This window comes from Thermothelomyces thermophilus, chromosome 7 (assembly GCF_000226095.1).
Source record: "Thermothelomyces thermophilus ATCC 42464 chromosome 7, complete sequence".
NCBI classification, from domain to species: Eukaryota; Fungi; Ascomycota; class Sordariomycetes; order Sordariales; family Chaetomiaceae; genus Thermothelomyces; species Thermothelomyces thermophilus.
The window spans coordinates 1,887,495-1,905,966 of NC_016478.1; the positions used below are offsets into that span (position 1 = coordinate 1,887,495).

General features: G+C 59.0%; 6 protein-coding genes across 6 annotated transcripts; 4 read left to right on the plus strand and 2 right to left on the minus strand.

Annotated features, from left to right (window-relative positions):
- Window positions 1-621: 621 nt before the first annotated feature.
- Window positions 622-6,772, plus strand: MYCTH_2312075 (uncharacterized protein). Its single transcript, XM_003666875.1, has 5 exons — window positions 622-967; window positions 1,136-1,631; window positions 1,692-1,818; window positions 1,916-2,227; window positions 2,300-6,772. The coding sequence occupies exons 2-5, from the start codon at window positions 1,274-1,276 to the stop codon at window positions 6,765-6,767; spliced, it is 5,265 nt and encodes a 1,754-aa protein (XP_003666923.1). The 5' UTR covers window positions 622-967; window positions 1,136-1,273; the 3' UTR covers window positions 6,768-6,772.
- A 1,829-nt stretch (window positions 6,773-8,601) lies between these two features.
- MYCTH_2113569 (uncharacterized protein) lies at window positions 8,602-9,501 on the plus strand (the record flags this gene model as incomplete). Its single annotated transcript, XM_003666876.1, has 1 exon — window positions 8,602-9,501. One exon carries the CDS (start codon window positions 8,602-8,604, stop codon window positions 9,499-9,501), a length of 900 nt encoding a protein of 299 aa, XP_003666924.1.
- Window positions 9,502-9,620: 119 nt separating this feature from the next.
- MYCTH_58299 (uncharacterized protein) lies at window positions 9,621-11,666 on the minus strand (the record flags this gene model as incomplete). The annotated part of the gene is made up of 3 exons (XM_003666877.1): window positions 9,621-10,841; window positions 10,995-11,396; window positions 11,613-11,666. 3 exons carry the CDS (start codon window positions 11,664-11,666, stop codon window positions 9,621-9,623), a joined length of 1,677 nt encoding a protein of 558 aa, XP_003666925.1.
- A 590-nt stretch (window positions 11,667-12,256) lies between these two features.
- On the plus strand, window positions 12,257-13,057 carry MYCTH_72245 (uncharacterized protein; the record flags this gene model as incomplete). The annotated part of the gene is made up of 3 exons (XM_003666878.1): window positions 12,257-12,328; window positions 12,534-12,689; window positions 12,774-13,057. The coding sequence occupies 3 exons, from the start codon at window positions 12,257-12,259 to the stop codon at window positions 13,053-13,055; spliced, it is 510 nt and encodes a 169-aa protein (XP_003666926.1).
- Window positions 13,058-13,105: 48 nt separating this feature from the next.
- MYCTH_2070655 (uncharacterized protein) lies at window positions 13,106-13,692 on the minus strand (the record flags this gene model as incomplete). Its single annotated transcript, XM_003666879.1, has 2 exons — window positions 13,106-13,474; window positions 13,561-13,692. The coding sequence occupies 2 exons, from the start codon at window positions 13,690-13,692 to the stop codon at window positions 13,106-13,108; spliced, it is 501 nt and encodes a 166-aa protein (XP_003666927.1).
- Window positions 13,693-14,707: 1,015 nt separating this feature from the next.
- On the plus strand, window positions 14,708-16,772 carry MYCTH_2312083 (uncharacterized protein). Its single transcript, XM_003666880.1, has 3 exons — window positions 14,708-15,623; window positions 15,730-15,759; window positions 15,930-16,772. Exons 1-3 carry the CDS (start codon window positions 14,894-14,896, stop codon window positions 16,547-16,549), a joined length of 1,380 nt encoding a protein of 459 aa, XP_003666928.1. The 5' UTR covers window positions 14,708-14,893; the 3' UTR covers window positions 16,550-16,772.
- The last annotated feature ends 1,700 nt before the right edge of the window (window positions 16,773-18,472 follow it).

The window sequence follows — 18,472 nt, forward strand, 5'->3', positions numbered from 1 at the left end:
GTGGATGTGTCCCAGGGCTCGTCCAGTGGCCGGGTCAAACACATCCGATTTAAGCGCCTGCGGATGGCTGGGGTTTGTCTTATTTTCCGGCATACCCTCGTGGCAACAGTGTATTCATACTTCTCTTTCTCTTTTTCCCATCTGCCTCTGGGTCTTCCCGATATTTTGCATAACGCACATCGTGCATACACTACACCGGAGAGTCTAAAAAAAAACAATAGAGGGCGAGAACTCTCGCGGTAACAAGGAGGCGCAGTTTCGGACGCCTCCCGGACTCTCTTTGGTTTGGTTTTGGTGCAATCACTCGATCCGCTCACACGCGCACACGCAAACAACACACATACACTGGTGTCGCTTCGCCAGAAGACGCTTGGCTACACGCCCAAGCCATTTCTTTGCAGCAAAACAAGCGCCGGACGGAACTCAAGACGAGTCTCCCGTCAATGAGGCGAGGCCGGTAGACTTATCTTTGCCGCCCCCATACAGCTCAGCCCGCCCACACCCCTCTCTCCCCTGCGTCTACGGCGGTTCCCTCCCTACCCCCCTTGCCCCCCGAAGAGAGACACGTTCAGTGCGACAGTACTGCGGCTGATCCAATACCTTCCCGGCCCTCGTCTCAAACCCGCCTCTTCCCTTCCACCCTCCCTTGCCGTACCGTGCCGGCAGCCTTCACCCTCTCTTTCGTCAACACAAACACGCTTCACCATCGACCGCACTGGCATCCCGGGACACGACAGCCGTAACGGTTGGCCACACCCACGCCAACTCGTCGACACATGCCTCACGGAGCCTTCGACGCTCGGATTGTTTAGGTGTACGGAACGTGGAGGAACGTGCGAGTTGCGGAAACTCACAGCGGGAGGCACCATCCCATGTGATGAATTGAAGGTCGGATCGTGTAGCCTCGCCGCCCGCCCTGGTTCGCCGCTCCACCACGTCCGGTAGGCGTTATTCTACTTCCCGATCGGTACGTTGTCTTTTTTCCCCTACTATCGTCGTCTCCGGCACGCTGCCGGTTGCTCTACCGGCTGATGCGATAGAAGTTTGCCCCCTCGAGGGTTGGGGTGCAGTCCGGCTGCAATATCTCGCCGGACCGCAGGAATGCAAGCAGCCGACTAACACACATTGGAGGCAGGTGGCTTCTCACCATTTCGTGAACAGGGAGATCGAGGACATATCTAGCCCGTCCCCGTTGCCCGGCATGTCTGCCGCCGGTCGTCATAGTTCCCGGAGCCGTGCTGGGTCAAGCACCGCCGCCCACGAGAAGGGACGAATGGCCCAATTGCACGGCTACGCCATGGCACCACCGAAGCCCAGCAACGTTGGCCGCTACTTCGAACCATGCGCCGCCACCGCGTCCATGTTCCTCTATGCTCAGGGGACCTCGGTGGTGTGCTGCCACTACGACACCCTCGCGATCGAGAGACGGTTTGCACGACACTCGGAGGAGGTGCAGCTGCTGGCCGTCGACAACCACAGCGACATCGGGGCGGGGAGATTGGTAGTCAGCTACGACGCGGGGCAGACGGCCATTGTGTGGGATCTCCTGACCGGAGATGAAGTCGCCCGATTCGCGTCCTATGAGAATCTCACATGCGCCGCTTGGATGCGCAACGGCAATGTCGCCTTTGGTGAGTGCGACGTGCCACCGCTTCCGCTGCTGTGAGGGGCTTGGCTGACGGCGGACCCAGGGAATACCCAAGGCAATGTGATCCTTTTCGAGCCCACAACGTCGGAGCACCTCTCCGCGAGGACGATCGACCAGATTCCCATCACCGCCATCTCACCGGCGGCCGACTGCAGGACCTTTGCCATCGGGTATGTTCTCCAGTTTTACCTCACGCAGGCGAAATGGCGAACTCGAGGCTGACGCGATCTGAACCCTCCCCAACCCCCCCCCCCCCCCCTTCTTCAGCTACCAAAACGGTTCGCTTTTGATCGCGACGCTCCAACCACGGTTCACAATCTTGCACAATCTTAGCACGTCAAGGGGCCCGTCTCCCATCGTGACCCTAGCATGGCATGCCTCATCTTCCCGGTCAAAATCGGATATGCTGGCGGTGCAGACGAACGACGGCGACCTCCGTGTCTGGAGTGTGTCAAAGACCCACAACGCGGAAGACGGAGCCAAGGTCGTGCGCATCTTGAAGAGGACAGAAAACTACATCCCGGGCCCCAAATGGATGGGCTGGTCTAAGAACGGCCGCATCATTCAGTACTCGGAAGGGTGAGTGCCAACCGGCCCGGCCCTTGCATCGTCCTCCTCCACCCTCCCTCTGCTAAACAAGGTTGCTTGCAGCGAGACAATATCATGGGACGTGCGAACGAAGCATGTCACGTACGATACGATCCCGACCTTCGAGACTGTTCGTGGCCTGGCCGTTTACGGCCCCGGCGCCACGCTCTTCACGCTCGGAGCCAACAATACGGTCCAGCAGTTCGACCTCAACGCTCCAGCCATGCTTGTGCAGAACGTCCAACACCCAGCGAACCTGCTCCCTCCGTCTCCTCCCATCTCGTTGGAGGCAGAAGATAAGAGCCAGCCGAGCAACGCGTCCGAGTCTGAATCCCAGGTCGAGATCGCGTTCCGTCCGTCCGATATCTCGGACCAGGAAGAAGACGGCAGGTCGCCGCTGGCACGCTACCTCCAAAACGAATCGGACACCGAGATGTACCGTCCCGCCACTCCGACATCGAACATCTCCCGCTCGACGGTGTCGATTTCCTCCTCGACATCCCAGATGGCGCAGAGGCGGTATCCGGCGTCTACCGTCTCGCGGACCATGACCGAGAACACGTACATCTCGACCGGCTCGTCACTCCGATCGGGCACCCAACCTCGGGAGAGGAGAGAGGGGGAGTCTCTGTCGACGACGAGCTCCATGTCGATGGGGAGCTCGCATTACCACTCTGCACGCAAGCCCTCGAGGCTGCGCAACGAGGTGCCGCGCAGTCCCGAGGACACGCGAGCCGTCGACCTGTTCAAGTTCACAAAGAGCCGCCTTGCCGACGTGCCGTACAAGGCCCCATCCTCCGACCACGGCCGTCTGACCAACGACGACCTGCGGCGACAGATGCTCAGCACAATCTTTGGGTGGCACAAGGAAGTTGACGAACTGGTTCGGGACGAGATGTCTCGCCACCCCCTGGGCTCGACGAGCCGCATCTTGCTGGCCAAGTGGCTGGGCGACATGAGCACGGATATCATGGCGATGGGCTCGGAGAACATGACCTCGTCTGACTGGATGATCCTAGCGCTGAGCGGCATCGGCGGACAGGCATCCCAATACAAGCTGGGCCGCGCCTACGTGCAGCGACTCCTGGAGAGCGGCGACGTCCATACGGCGGCCACGATCATGGTGGGCATGGGCGACCACCATGATGCCATCGAGATCTACGTCTCGCACAAAAAGTACATGGAGGCACTCATCCTTACCTGCCTCTTCTTCCCCTCGGCCTGGGAACGGCAGGAACAGATCGTCAAGAAATGGGGCGAGTGGGCGGTGCAGCACGGCCAGCAGCAACTCGCTATCCGGTGCTTTGCTTGTACCGGCCGCCAGTCGACCGAGCCCTGGACCTCCCCGTCCGCCCAACAGCTCACCTTTCCCAGCATCACCCAGACGGTCCCCGAGCTGGCCAGCCCTCCGCTCTCCCCTCCTGTAGTGAACCACGGGCCGCAGAGGAGTATCGCCAAGAACTCGTCGCTGAAGCTCATCACTTCCTTTGACGGCCAAGTCAAAAACAAGTTCACGAGGAACGTCGACGACGGAAGGACGCCGATCGCCGGTGGAGCAACCCCCATCCTGGATTCGGCTCTTTCTCCTGGCGGTGCCGACCCAACCACTGCCATCCTGCGAGGAAACCGCAGCCAGTTCAACACACCGGCCACCGCCCGCCCCGCGCACGGGTTCGGTCGCGAACGCCTGCCTTCGATCGGCGAGGCTCCCGATTCGGGCGGCGGCGGCGGTCGAGATCTGCTGACCTCGTCGGTAACGCGGAAGCCCGAGGATCCTCATGCCAACGCGCTCCGGTCGATGGAGGAGGCGCAGGATGGCGCCATCAGGAGGCTCGAGCAGACGCGGCCGAACACGGCTAGCCCAAGGTTAGTGAAGGACAAGGCGAAGGGACACCCGCCCCCGTCTCCCTCGCCAGCAGCCGTGGCTGCTCTAATGGAAGGGGGGAGGTCCAAGAGGAACGGGTCTCGCAATCGGATCCCCGAAGGCGTCGACTTGTCCCTCCCCTCGTTTAAGGATTCGCTGCTGGAGGACCTCACGTCGCCGGAGCCGTCAGCAAACTCCTCCATCCGGTACCACTGGCCATCCAGGCGGAAAGGGCCAGGGTCCGTGGCCAGCTCTGTGAGCATGGCGTCGGCGGCCTCGAGCGCGGCAAGGAGCCAGCGCGGGCACCATCGCGAGCATGGAAGAAGCCTAGACGAGTACATCCATAGTCTGGACGCGGCACAGACCCGACAGAAGACCCGGGGGGGCAGCCGGGACGGTCGGCACGCGCGTGACGCCAGCCTGTCGCGCAATGACGGCCGTGACAAGTCGCTGGATCGCGGGCGGGCCACAACCCGGAACTACACGCCAAAAGGCGGCAAGCGCTCACCAAAGTCACCGGTGCCCATGTCGCCAGAGGATCTCATCAACTTGGTGACGCCCAAGGAGGACCAGCACCAGCACCAGGACCAGAACCAGGACCAGCACCAGCACCAGCACCAGGCGCGCCAGGGCGGTTCCGGGAACGGGCCGATGTATGACTCCAACGACGAGCTGGAGCCGTCAAGCCAGCCGAGCACCGTGAGAAAGGTGGGATACGCGAACCGCGACGGGTCCCGCGTAAGGGGTTCCAGCCGCCGTACAGCCAGCCGAAACGGCCGCGGTTCGAGTCGCGCCCGCAGCCCCGGCAAGCGCCACCTCCCGCCTTCTCTGGAGCTCCGTGGCCGCTCTGCTTCGCGTGGCCCGCCCTCGAACAGGTCGCCGTCCTCGCCGCAGCCCATGTCGGCGAGCAACCTGCAGCACCACTACGCCTCCGACGACGCCCCCGACGACGACGACGATTACGACGACGACGACGACGAGGAGGACTATCGACGGGCGCTTGAGGATCAGGAGAGGTTCCGGCAGAGGAACAACCGGAGCAACAGCAGCGCTCGGCGCGGAGAGGCCATCGCCTCTCCGGTCTCGGCTCGGTCGAGCGCATGGTCGACCCGGGAGTCGGGCAGGGAGAGGTCCGATATTCGTCGGACTACGTCGCACGCCGGATCCGAGAGCTCTTCTCGGCGCAACAAGGCCGGCGTCCCGATGCAGACCCCGGCCCCGGCGGCCGTGCAGCTCGTCACGGACAGCTCGGGAGACCTCAAGGTCATCAAGGACGAGAGACAGCTGAAGAAGGAGGCGGCTGCGCGCGAACTCGAGGCCCGCCGGAAGTCGCTGGCAAGGAGGCCGTCGGCCCCGCCGATCCTGCATCCCAGCGAGATCACGCCCGGGCCGGGGACCAACAACAACGGTAGTACCAACAACAGCACGCGACCCACCCTCATGGAGCTTCCCAGCACGACGTACGTGCCCCCGAAGAAGGAGGACCTCCCGTCACGCAGCGCGAGTGTGGATGCCAACGCCGGGAGGAGCATGTTTGCGAACCGCAACGGACCGGCAGCGATCGGGCTGCCGGCGACGCCGAGGGCGATGCGATTGGTGATGGAGTCGGAGCCGAGCAGGAAGAAGGTTCCCGTCCCGCCGATGCCGACCAGCTTCTCCCAGGCCCCGCCCGCCGCGCCGGCGCCGTCGCAGAGTGAGTCGCAAAGTGAGTCGCAGAGCAGACGATCGCCCGGGACCGCCGAGAAGGAGCGAAAGGATGAGGATATTCCCCTCCTACTCCCGTCGACGGTCTACACTCCGCCCCCACCGGCCAATTCTCGGGTGGCAGCCCAGATCGGGAGGTCCATGTCCGCCCCGCCTGCAGACTTGGTCCAGCCCCAAGGCCACTCCAGGCGTCCCTCGGCCATGAACCCGACGCCTACGGGACGAAGGCCGTCACACGACGCGAACGCTGCCGCCCCGAGCCGGAGACCCTCGCACGATGCGAACATCCCGCCTCCTCCGCCCCCTCCGCCGCCCGCCCCGCCCGTACTCAAAGAGCTACAGCACCTGGCCCAGCCCCCGCCGCCACCTCCGGCACCCCTTCCGCACGTTAGCGGGCCCAAGCCGGTCGTCTATGGTGGTAGCTCGGGCTTGATTGAAATTGTCATGGACGATGACCAGCCCGAGCAGCAACAACAACAACAACAACAACAACAACAGCAGCAGCAGCAGCAGCAGCAACAACAACAACAGCAGCAGCAGCAACAACATCAACAACCCCCTCCACCTCCGCCTCCACCGATCCCCGCCGCCATCCCCGTCAGCGAGTCCACGGTGCCCATCATCTCGCCTCCCAACCCGCGGCAGAACCACAACCGGGGGCGCAGCAGTGTCGACAACAGCATCGGTGCGCGCATCACGCGGGCCACGGAGCGCATGCGGTCGGCCAGCCGCAGCCGCGCGTCGTCGTCGGCGGCGGTCAAGTCGCCCCCGCCCCCGCCCGAGATGATGACGATGGGCACGGCGCCGCCGTACGAGAGCGTGCAAATCCAGCCGCCGCACGTGAGCATGATGAACTACCGCGCGCAGAACCAGGTGGTCTATCAGCAGGTGCAGGCGCAAGTGGCGCAGCAGGAGGGGAGGAACGAGTACCGCACCGGGCTGCACCAGAGCGAGATGATTTGAGTCGGTTTTTTTTTTTTTTTTTTTTTTTTTTTTTTTTTTTTGGTTGGGTCCCGTCCCCGGGGGATGATGACGTGACAAGACGAAAACGGTACAAATGACTGAAAGAGGAGTGAATTGTTCCGTGGTTACCGGTTGCGTCTGAGCAATGATGATGGAGAGAGGTGGAGAGGAGATGGGGGGGAGGGAATGGTTCCGGAAGCACGAGGCATCGGTGGTAAAAGGGGAGGACGCCTGTTCTTCCTTTCTTGTCTTGCAAGCGTCTGTTCCTCGAATATTCGCAGCAATTCTTGTTTTTGTTTTTGTTTTTGTTTTTTCTGCATCGGACATTTTGCATTCTGGTTTCAATGTTTTACCTGTCTTTTTTCTTCTTTTTTATTGTTCTCTTTTCCACGATTTTTTTTGGGATACCTTCCTCCTCCTTTTGCTCGTCTTATGATTTTATGAGAAACATACCTAGGGATGTACGTGACGGGATTTGCTACTGTACGCCGTGACAGATGGGTGAGCGTGGACACCAAGATTGGACAATCCATACCCGAACCTCCCGAAAATCGCGGGCAACGTGGGAGCGATCGCAAAGGGCAACAAAAGTCGGTGGTGGTGGTTGATGCGTCAATGCCTGCCTGACTGTGCTGAGCAGCGGTGGAAAGGAGGGGATGATGAGCTTACATTGTTGCCTCGCGGCAGTGTGTTGGACGGTGTTTCGATTCGACCGGGGAGACTTTTAAATTTTACACCGCTAGGTATTGTAATGGGTGCTATATATATATAGCTGATAGTGGATGGCAGATGGTAAATGTTGGAACGTTGGTGTTTTTGTTCACCGTCTCGTTGACTTTTTGTGGTGCAAGTGTTGTGTCGACCTTGTTGGAATAGCTTCTTCAACTCGATACCACGCCTTCTCCAAGCACGTATGCACCATCACCCAAGAACCGCGCAAACTTGGTTTCCCACTTATTCTATAACGATGCTAATTAAGAAAGTGAAACTCATACACGCATAGTCGCTCGATCGGAACCGCCTGAGCAAATTTCGAAAATGCAAAAAAGTGCGGCAAAAATGGGAGTCGACATCCCCATCCCGCCGCTCTACCCCAAGCCCCCAGCGATCGTCATCCAGCGCGCTATCTGACGGTGAAGATGTCTCTGCAGAGTGAAACCTCCCTCAAGTGTCATCTTCATTGCTTAGGGCCACGCGCAGCGATCGCAGGCTTCCCGTGCGAGTGGGTGGCCACCGCGAGATTCGTGCTGGGCGCCGCTGGAGGGTTCTTATGGAGATGGGACAGAGGCTGCGAGAAAATCGAGTGCCTCCTAAACCAAACTGACCATTACAGTCGGAAAATCCGACATGTGGATCTAATACATATAGTCCCAACAGGACCTGCCGGAGAGAACGGCAAGGGTTAGGGTTCGATTCATTTCCACGTTCCCTAGCTTGTTCGCGCCCCACTTTGGCTTCGGCGACTTGGCGCGGTCGCGTTCCTGCAACTTCCCTCGATTGATATCCAGCTCGGAAGGAGCTAGCGCATTTGCTCACAAATAACGGCGGGACTTACGTTTCGGTTTCAAAGGATGGCAACATTGCATTATCAGCGGTGATATGCGCCCGGCTTTTTGAGATCGCTTCACCCGCAGAGGTCCAGCGAGAACACTTTACTTTGCTGAAGGGGACCATTGAAACGGTTTAGCTTTTCCCCCTTCGGCCTAAGAAGTGAAAGAAGAAGAAACAAGGAGGGAGAAGAAAGACGGGAGGAGGGGAAAAGGCAAAAAAAAAAAAAAAAAAGAACGAGTAGAATCCACGGGCAGAGAAGTTGGGGTAGCTCAACTGGGCCACCATGCTCACAACCGCCCCTCGCCTCTACATCCGCCGGCCGTCCCCCACGACCGCCGAGTTCACCGTCACCACCTGCCCGCCGCTCACCGTTCCGCTCCGCCTGCTCCTGCTGGCCATCCACCTCCTGCGCGTCGTCCTCGTGTCCGCCTCCGTCCTGGCCCTCTACTCCCGCTTCTTCTTCACCGAGGGCCCCCCCACCATCACCACTACTACTACCACCAATACCGCCAACACCACCGTCACCGGCCACCAGCAGCTGGGTCATGCCACGAGCCACCACGGCACAAACAACGGCAACGGCAACGGCAGCGGCGACGGCAACGAGGCGGGCCCGCTCGCGCTGCTGCTCGGGGGCGACCTGGTCGCCTGCGCGGCGGCGGTGCTGACGGCGGCGCGGCAGTCGCGGGCGGGGGCGCTGCTGGCGGAGGCGACGGCGCCGCTGGCGGACTGGGCGCTGGCGGCGGCGTGCGCGGGCACGGCGTGCGCGGCGGCGTGCCGGTTCCGGCTGCACAAGACCGAGTCGGTGCTGGTGCTGCGGGGGCTGGGCATCCAGACGTGCGCGTCGGGCGGCGGCGGCGGCGGCGGCTTCGGCGGCGGCTTCGGCGGCTTCTTGAGCCGCTGGTGGTGGGGGGGTTGGGGAACGCAGACGAGGTTCATCCCGACCGAGAAGATCCGGGACGTGCTCATCAACGAGGCCTTCCGCGGCTTCGAGGTGCGGTACTACCTGTGCGTCGTCGTCGAGGACGAGGAGGACGTGGTCGTCTTGTTCCCAGGGACGCTGCCGCGGAGGAAGATCGTCGAGGCCGTCTGGAGGGGCATAAGGGGGTGTCTGATGGAGGGGGAAGGGGAAGAAGAAGGAGGAGGAGGAGGAGGGGGAGGGGGAGGAGAGGAGAAGGGGTGATTCGAGGTCATCTGACGTTTTCGTATTAGAGGGGGGGTTTACTTCTTATTTCTCAAAAAAGATCTGGAATGGAAGGGGGAGGGGAATAATAATAATAATCAAGAGAAACGGCTTGGCTTTTATTCGTCCATGCTGCTGTCTACCGCGCTGCTGCTCCCGCCGGTCTTGTTCGCCTTGATGACGCTCCGCCAGTTCTTGGTCTTGGCCAGCTCCTCCGCGTTGGCGAATCCCTTGCTCTGTGCCCACTTGTCATTGACTTCCTCCGGCGTGGCCAGGAGCTGCTTCTTGAGCACCGGCACGTACGTCCCCGTCGCCCTCGCCGTGTTCCCGCCCTCAAACACCCGCTGGCTGCTGCTCGGCTTCTCCGGCAGGCCCGACTCGGCCAGCCTGCGGCCGAGGTTCGCCTTCCGCGCGACCGAATCCAGCAGCTGGTTCGCCAGCAGCTCGTCCATCTTGCGCTCGCGCCAGCCCTCCCACAGATTGTCTACCAACCCGTTCGGCCCGTGCAGGTTGGACGGCCTGTCCTCGCCCAGCCATACCCAGTCGATGGCGTCCTGCAGGTTGGTGTCGACCTGCGCATCCGGGTTGTGCACATCCAGCGCCGCCTTCTTGCTCTTGAGCTCATCCTCCCTGGGGAAGATGCAGTCCCACAGCACCAGCGGCACCTCGTCGGCCATGGTGTAGTTCGGCTTGCGCGGGTATTTCTCCACGTCCAGCAGGTCCGTCACCAGCGACGGCTTCTCCAGCCCCTGGCCGATGAGGAACAGGACGGCGACCATGTGCCGGATCTGGTGCCACAGGAACGCCGAGCCGCGGACGTGAAAGTAGTACACCTTGGGGTACGCCGTCCCGTCCGCCGAACCGTCCGCCTTGAAGTCGGGCAGGTCCAGGTACGGCAGCGCCGAGCCCGTGTCTTTGACCTCGACAATGTCCGCCTCGAACACCCTCCGCGTGAAGTTGGTGATCTGCTTGGCGCCGTCGACCTTGCAAAAGTTGCGGAAGTCGTGCACGCCCTCAAACAGCTTGGCCGCCTGCCGCATGGCGCCGATGTCGAGCCAGCCCTCCTTGCCCCCCCTTTTGCCCTCCGGGTCCAGCGAAGCCGGCAGCGGCGTGAAGGCGGGCTGGGTGAAGAAGTACCGATACTGCCGCTCCCAGCACGAGAAGCGCGCCGAGAAGCCGGCCGGCAGCGTCGGCGCCCACGCCAGCACCCGGATGTCTGGCGGCAGCAGCCGGTTCAGCACGCGCGGGTAGTTGATCTCGTCCGCGATCGGATCCCACGCCGGTTTCCCCCCGTCACCCTCACCCTCACCCTCACCCTCACCCTCACCCTCACCCTCACCCTCACCCTGGTCCCGCATGACCACATCGCCCCCTTGCTGCTGCTGCTGCTGCTGCTGCTTCTCCTCCTCCTTCTTTGCTGCCGGTGTCGGCGCCGGCGCCACCGGCCGGTTGCTCCGCAGGCGGATGCCAATCACCTGCCCAAAGGCGCTCACCCCGCGGTCGGTGCGGCCGCACTTGGAGTACTCCCAGGGGCCGAAGTCGACGCGGGCCGGGTCGTCGGGCCAGATCAGGCAGCTCTTGACCAGCGCCTTCCACAGCTCCTCCTCGACCGTCGGCACCGTCACGCCGGCCTGGTACTCGAACCCACCATAGCGCTTGCCCAGGTAGGCCAGCTTGAGGGCGACCAGGCGGGTCGAGTACTTGGAGGGGTCGATCTTGGAGGCCTTCTTGGCCTTCTTCTTCTTCTCTTTGGGAGGGTAAGGGTTTGGCCCCGCGGGAGGTGCCGTCGATGAGGATGCGGCCGGGGTCGAAGCTGGTAATGAAGGCGGAAGGGGTTGCTGCTGCTGCTGCTGCTGCTGCTGTTGTTGTTGTTGTTGTTGTTGTTGTTGTGGCTGCTGCTGTTGTTTTCGGTTTTGGTTTTCTTGTTTTTGTTGCTTTGTGGCGGGCTGCTGATTTTGCTGATTTTGCTGATTTTGCTGATTTTGCTGATTTTGCTGATTTTGCTGATTTTGCTGATTTTGCTGATTTTGCTGATTTTGCTGATTTTGCTGATTTTGCTGATTTTGCTGATTTTGCTGATTTTGCTGGAGTTGCTGTTCCAGCTCCTTGACGCGCTCGAGGAGCTGGTCTCTGGACCAGTCCTGATAGTTGCGGTTGTCTGTCATGGTTTGTGAGGCCGCGGATGAGCTTGAGCGGCGGCACAATTGTGGGTAAGAAAATGCACGGCTTGCGGCTCGAGATGGTGGTCGTAGCAGCAGCAGCGCGACCACAGATCGGCCTTGCGCTTGGGTGAGAGCCTTCCAAGCGCTACTGGAAATAACATTCATAGGACCATGGAATCTAAACACTGGTCCCCTTCTCTTTCCCACTTTCAAATTATCGTGTTTGAACCCGCCCGCAGCAGGTGTCGGCAGGTGGAAGCAATGTCCAAGTGAGCTTTTGTCAGTTGTGGGTCCCGTAAGATCGAAGTTCCTTTGTGCGGATTACAAGTATGGATCCGTAAGGTAAGGTTCCTAGTTAGTTAGTTACAAAACTACGGTACAGTACTGTACAAATTGTACCGCTAGTGTACAGCTAATCCCGTACACACTTTATTACCACTTTGTTACTTTGTGCTTGTCTTGCAACTGCGTAAATGAATCTTGGCATGAGCGATAAGCTCTGCGAATTGCTGATAAGGACGGTCGAGTAATAGAGTGATAACCGGTGAAGGAATCCATTGCGCAACGCTCACTTGACGACAAGCATCATCACAATGGAGGAACACACAGTCACAATCCTGTTGCTGGGAGACGAGGGATGCGGGAAATCAACTTTTCTATCGTCAGTACCCTTTCGAACCAGCCTCTCAGAGTCGCCGCCCCGACGTCCCGGAGATGCATCCTTTCTCTTCCATTAATACAAGATACATAGCATTTTATGCTGTATGGACATATAGGCACACGCGGCTGACCCCGCGCAGGAGGATAAGCCGGGGGCGCCAGAACCTCCGATCCAACTCCCCCCTCGCTCTCCTCCGAGACGGGGACCAGCCGTTTGTTTTCGACATCCGCACTCGCAAGGGACAGTATCGCTTCGAGTTCTATGACACTTCTAGCCCCGAGAACTGGAGGCTCCTCCGACCAGACCTCGTCATTATCTGCTACGACATAAGCCAGCGGCTCAGCCTCATCAACCTCCAGCGGGTGGTACGTCCCCTGCCAACCGAGATCCTCCCCTCCCATCTCCAAAAAGTAAGCGAATCGAGCCGGAGTTGACAGCGTCATCCCCAGTGGATCAAAGAAGTCCGTTCGACGTTCCCAACAAGCGACACCCTCCCCGTGGTGGTGCTGGGGCTCAAGCGGGACCTGCGGTCCGAGGATGACCCGAATGGCATCATCTATCCGCAGGAGGGATACCGGGTCGCACAAGAAATGCGGGCCGACAAGTACATCGAGTGCTCGGCCGTAAGCGGCGAGTTGATGATCGAGGCATTTGACGACATCTGCAGCACCGCCATCAAGACAACGACCGCAGCCGGCGGGCAGAGCGAGGGCAGCTGCACGGTTATGTGAGCCGGGTGGGGCTGCGTATGCTCAATGAGCGCGCGCTCAGTATCGGGGGCTTAGCAGCCGTTCTCGACCGTGGGCGCGACGTCGGCATCCATCTCGTCTCCTCCGCCCTCCTCATCCGCCGCCTCGTCCGCCGCCTCCTCGGGCTCGTCCCGGCCAAGCACCTCGGCGATGATGTCGACTATCCTGTTTTGGTCCTCATCGCTGAACCGCTCCTCCATGTCCTCAATGGCGGTGCTCAACAGTGCAGTCGATGACGGGCGTTGGTTGAGGATCGAAAGCAGCTCGCTCTTGGTCAACTCGCTCGGCAGGTTGGCCTCGCGGAGCTTCTCAAACAGGCGGTTGATGGCCGCCGCGCTGTATGCCCGGGTCTCTTGCTGTTTCTCTAGCGGGCTGGGCTTCGTGGTCAGATAGGTCATGACCTGTTCCTAGTCAGCCTGCGCACACACACACACCCCCCCACACACCACGTTGTCATGTTCGTTGCCGGGTGAGAGTGAGCGCCAACCTCGGTCATGATCTGGTGCGCATTAGCCGGAACGCGTCGGTTTTGGGCCTTGTTCCGCTGGCGCTGGTCGAGGATATGCTGGTAGACCTCGTAGTTGGAGAGAAGCGCGTTTTGCGACTCGAGGACCTTCATCTTGTCCTTTACGGTTGCACAGCCGCTTCTAGGAAATGAGACGACTTGCCGCAGCTTCTTTCTGGTTCGTTAGCAGCGCGGCTGTCGGATGGTTGCCTTACAGTGGTTGCCTTACAGCTTTGTTTTTGCTCTCGGTGCCTCGTGATCAACCGATTTGTCTGCCGACAACTACACTCCAACTACAAAATACGAAATCAAGGTCCCAGTATTTTTTCGATGCCCCGTACGAAAACGCGAACCGTTATTACGGAGCGATGGCCACTGGTGAAGCTCTCGAGACATGAAGGTGCTTCCCCCCCCCCCCCCACACTTCCTCTCCACACATGCAGAGCACGTCCCAATTGGGCATCCCCAGCCCAATAGAAGGCTGCCCGTTTGCCCCGCCGAGAAAATTCTTGCATCGTCATTGCCCAACGGGCTGGTACGTACCTTCAGGTTGCTTGGTCCCATGCCAGCCCTAGAACGTCAAAACCACGAGGCGAGAGCCTGGTTCAAACATCCGAGCCTGCAAAGGAGAAATTTTTGTTTTAGTTCCTGGCAGCCCCGCGGTCAAGCGGCGGTCCACACCTTGTCGCGGGACCGACCTTTACCCCCACACCATAATCCATTGCCGCTTCCGACGGCATTTCGCTCTTCCCTCCCCTCTGGTCAACTTCGTCTCAAACTTGTCGTCTCCAGAGTCGAAGATGATTCCGCTGTGACCTTTTTCCTTTTCGTCTACCCTCTTCCGTTTCAAATCTCTCCTCCTATTGCTCCCTCTAGCCTTGCCCCTGACCCCTCGCCCGCACCTAGCCGTGCTCGGCCCCTCCTCAAAATCCAGTGGCCCTAAGGTGCATAGCGTTTCCTCGGCAATTTTTTGTTAGCGACCGACGACCGGCGTGAGGCATCTTCTGCCCTGGTTCTCGTCCTCCACCGCCCAGGACCCAACGACAGCAAACAAAGGGCCTCGTTGACCCGCTGCTGCGCTGCTGTTGCTGGCGTCGCATCGGCTGTGCAGCTTGATCCAGGCGCTGATTCTTCTCTCGCCTGAGCAATCTGCATCGCGGGGTTTGGTTGTGCCGCTTTCTGCACGCCAAACGCGGATCTGCCTGCCGCCACCTTCGAGCCTTCTTTTCTTCTCCGATTCTGCCCCGCTACTCTTCACCTTCGATCGCGTCATTCAATTGCCGGGTAACCTGCTCACGCCAATTGTGCCGCCACCATGGTCCGAAATATCGTGGTCCTCGGGGGGAATTCGCATCCCGCCCTCGTGGAGAGCGTGTGCAACATTCTCGCTCTTCCCCCGTGCAACCGCATCCTGACCAAGTTCTCGTCCGGAGAGAGCCGCTGCGAGATTCAGGACTCGGTGCGCGGCAAAGATGTCTACATCATCCAGACCGGTTTTGGCGGCAACGGGAGCACGCTCAACGACCACTTCATGGACCTGTGCATCATGATCTCGGCCTGCAAGACCGGCTCGGCCCGCAGGGTCACGGCCGTCCTGCCCCTCTTCCCCTACTCGAGGCAGCCCGACCTGCCCTACAAGAAGGCCGGTGCTCCTCTCTTCAAGGCTGGCTCGGAGAGCGGCAGGAAGGACTACACCTTTGAGAGTGTCCCGGCCACCCCGGCACCTGGCGTCCCCCGCACTGCCGGGCTCGTCAGTGCCACCGACATCACAAACCGCCTGACCAAGGAGACTTTGCCCAATGGCACCAGCTCCATGTCGCCCGTCAAGCAGGCTAATGGACACATCAACGGCGAGGCATACTCTGGAGCAAACGGTCAGAGTTTCGCGACCCCTACGTCGGGCGTCATTGGCAGTTATACGACGCACGACTACGAGAACGTGTCCCACCTCGGGGTTTTCCAAGCAAAGCCGGGTTACAAGCAATGGGTTGCCCAGGCCGGGACGCTGGTGGCCAATCTCTTGACCTGTGCTGGTGCTGATCATGGTATTTCTCCCAGTGCCCCCCCCTCCCCCCTCTCCCCCTCTGCCTTGATTGGCACCCTTCGACTGGGAGTTCGCAAAGACCACCTGCTAACACCTTTTATCTGCAGTCATTACTATGGACTTGCACGACCCTCAAGGTACGTGTAGCGCAAAATGGCAGATCCAGCCTACCAAGGTGTTAGGATGTCGGGTCTGCTGTTTTGATTATCGTCGCCTCCATGGACCACCGGTGTTTCGCGTCACTTCCCCCACAAGCATCATGTGTTTCTGTAGTGGGTGGCATCAGGATATCCTGACCGGATCGTAGTCCAAGGATTCTTTGACATCCCTGTCGACAACCTCTACGGCAGGCCGCTCCTCAAGCGGTACATTCAGATGAACATCCCAAATTACAAGGATGCCGTCATCATCAGCCCCGATGCCGGCGGCGCGAAGCGTGCGACGGCAATTGCAGACAGCATGGGCGTCGAGTTTGCCCTCATCCACAAGGTAACATCTCCTTGTTTCCCCTCTCGGCCACTTACCAACCCTTCTTTGCTGCAGGAACGCCGCCCCACCAAGATCACAGACAGGCAAAACGCGAGCATGATGCTTGTCGGCAACGTAACGGACCGTGTCTGCATCCTTATCGACGACCTTCTAGATACGGGTAACACCATCACGCGCGCGGCAAAGCTTCTCAAGAAAGAGGGTGCCACCAAGATTTATGCACTCCTCACCCACGGCGTCTTCAGCGGAGATGCCATCAACCGTGTCAAGGCTTCGGCGATTGACAAGCTGGTCGTCACCAACTCAGTGCCGCAAGACGAGCACAAGGCGCTGCTGGGCTCCAGGCTCGACGTCTTGGACATCTCGCCCATCTTCTCCGAGGCTATCCGGCGCGTGCACCACGGCGAATCGATCAGCGTCCTCTTCAACTACGACTAATCAATGGCGTGGATCTTGGGCTATAAAAAGAAAAGGTGCGCATCGCACATACATCACATTTGGCTTTTTTCCCTTCCCCGTTTTCTATCTGTCCATCTTTTGCAGGTGGTGTCTTTGGTGCCTTGGACAGTATAGAAAAAGACACTGCATTGGTGGTCACCGTGGAATGTCCGCCTTTGGGGCGTTTACCCACACGAGAGTCTCTCCTTGACGCCCGGGGGTTTCTCGATACTGGCGTTTGGGGTGTGCTTATATGGGCTGTTTTTCTCCCTCTCTCTCTCTTACTATCGCCGAGGACTCCATATCTGGGATAGAAACGGGCTGGTAGTGGTCACCAGCCAGATACCTAGACAGCCATGCAGACAATGCATGTGCCCATCATTCCCATCGAGGATACCGCAATGATGTAGTGGCCGGTTGTGCTGCCGCTCTCTCTTGCGACTCGTTAGGAGCCCAGGTTCAGTCTACCGCGGCCTCCACCGCTCCTTGTTGTATGGAGCAGGTCTGCCCAACGCGGGATTGTGTTGGTTCTGTGCCCCGCTGTGTGTGACCGTTGTTCTGAGCGTGGGGACAACTTTACGAACGCTTGGCGTGGCAAGTCGTTCACATGTTGCTTGAGGTTGAAGGTCGAGAGTGACATCACAGAGGCACCGACAAAAAAAGTTGGAAAATCAATCGGTTCGCAAGATGCCAAAGCGCTTACTTCGGGTTGCTCGAACGCAGTCTTCGGAGTGCAAATCCCGTCAAGGAGTCTGTTCGTGATCGACAAGATATAGTTACGGATCCGTACACTACGCGTCCAGCAGCCGAGATCTCACTCGTGACTGCTTGGCAATTGGAGCCCCCGGAGGCGCAGGCAGAACAAGGTATCCGTGCAAGTTAGATCCGGGATCCGGGCCCGGTGCAGGGGGTCGGCTGGCCCCGGGAGTCCGGCTTGGCGTTCAATCGAGACCCTGGAATAACGTGCCTTTTAATGTACTGTGTAAAGCCGTTTCGTGCTTTGGCGCGGTGGGGCTCAAGTAGTGTAGTGTGCCTCAAAGTACGCTAGTGTAAAATAAGCTTCTAGTAGACAAGGGAATGTTCAAGAAGTTGGCTATCTTGTTGTGAATTGCTTGTAGTGTACTATACACTACCGTGGGCAGCAGCGTTAGATCCGAGGCAATGACCGCTGGTACAGTACAGTACATGTACGGCATCGCGGCTAGGGACCTCGAACATGTGCTGTGGTGTGTACGGACGTATTCGCTGTAGCGTTATTGACATTCGTACGCCCAATAATTACGGGCTACATTACGAAGTACGAATACCTGAACCGAGATTTGAAACGCACCCAACAAACGGCGTAGCTAGTTCCAGTTTCACTTCCGATCCCACAGCGGAGATTATCCTACCCGTGATTCTGTTGTATGTAAGGTACTTCAGGTAGGACAGTGTACGGTCTGGCCACAGACCCAAAGCAGCACAAAATTTTGGCAGAACCATCACTTGAGATGAAAAATGCTAGTAATGATCAGTGAACAAAAGAGCCGGTCTTGCCATGGTCCTTCGCCCAACGTGCTATCCAATCACAGCATGCCTTTCCGCAAAGCCAAAAGAAGAATGGGGAAAGAACCAACTACGCGGTAGTCAAGAAACCCCCGACCCCCGCGCCGCATCCACGCAGCACTACTGCAAGTTTACCAGGCGGCACACCGCAGCCAACTAACGTCCATGGCTCATCGCTAGTTTTTCGAGAAATCAGCATTTTTTCAGTTATGCTGTTCCCTCGCATTCCATCTATCAATTCGTTATCGTTGATCATTTCCACATTGTCATTGGTGTTCGGGTTTTATTCTTTACTTATGAGGCGAAAAAAAAAAGAAAGAGAATATTTTGCCATTGTTATCAGTATTCTATTCTTATCATTACCCGATTTTTTTTTCC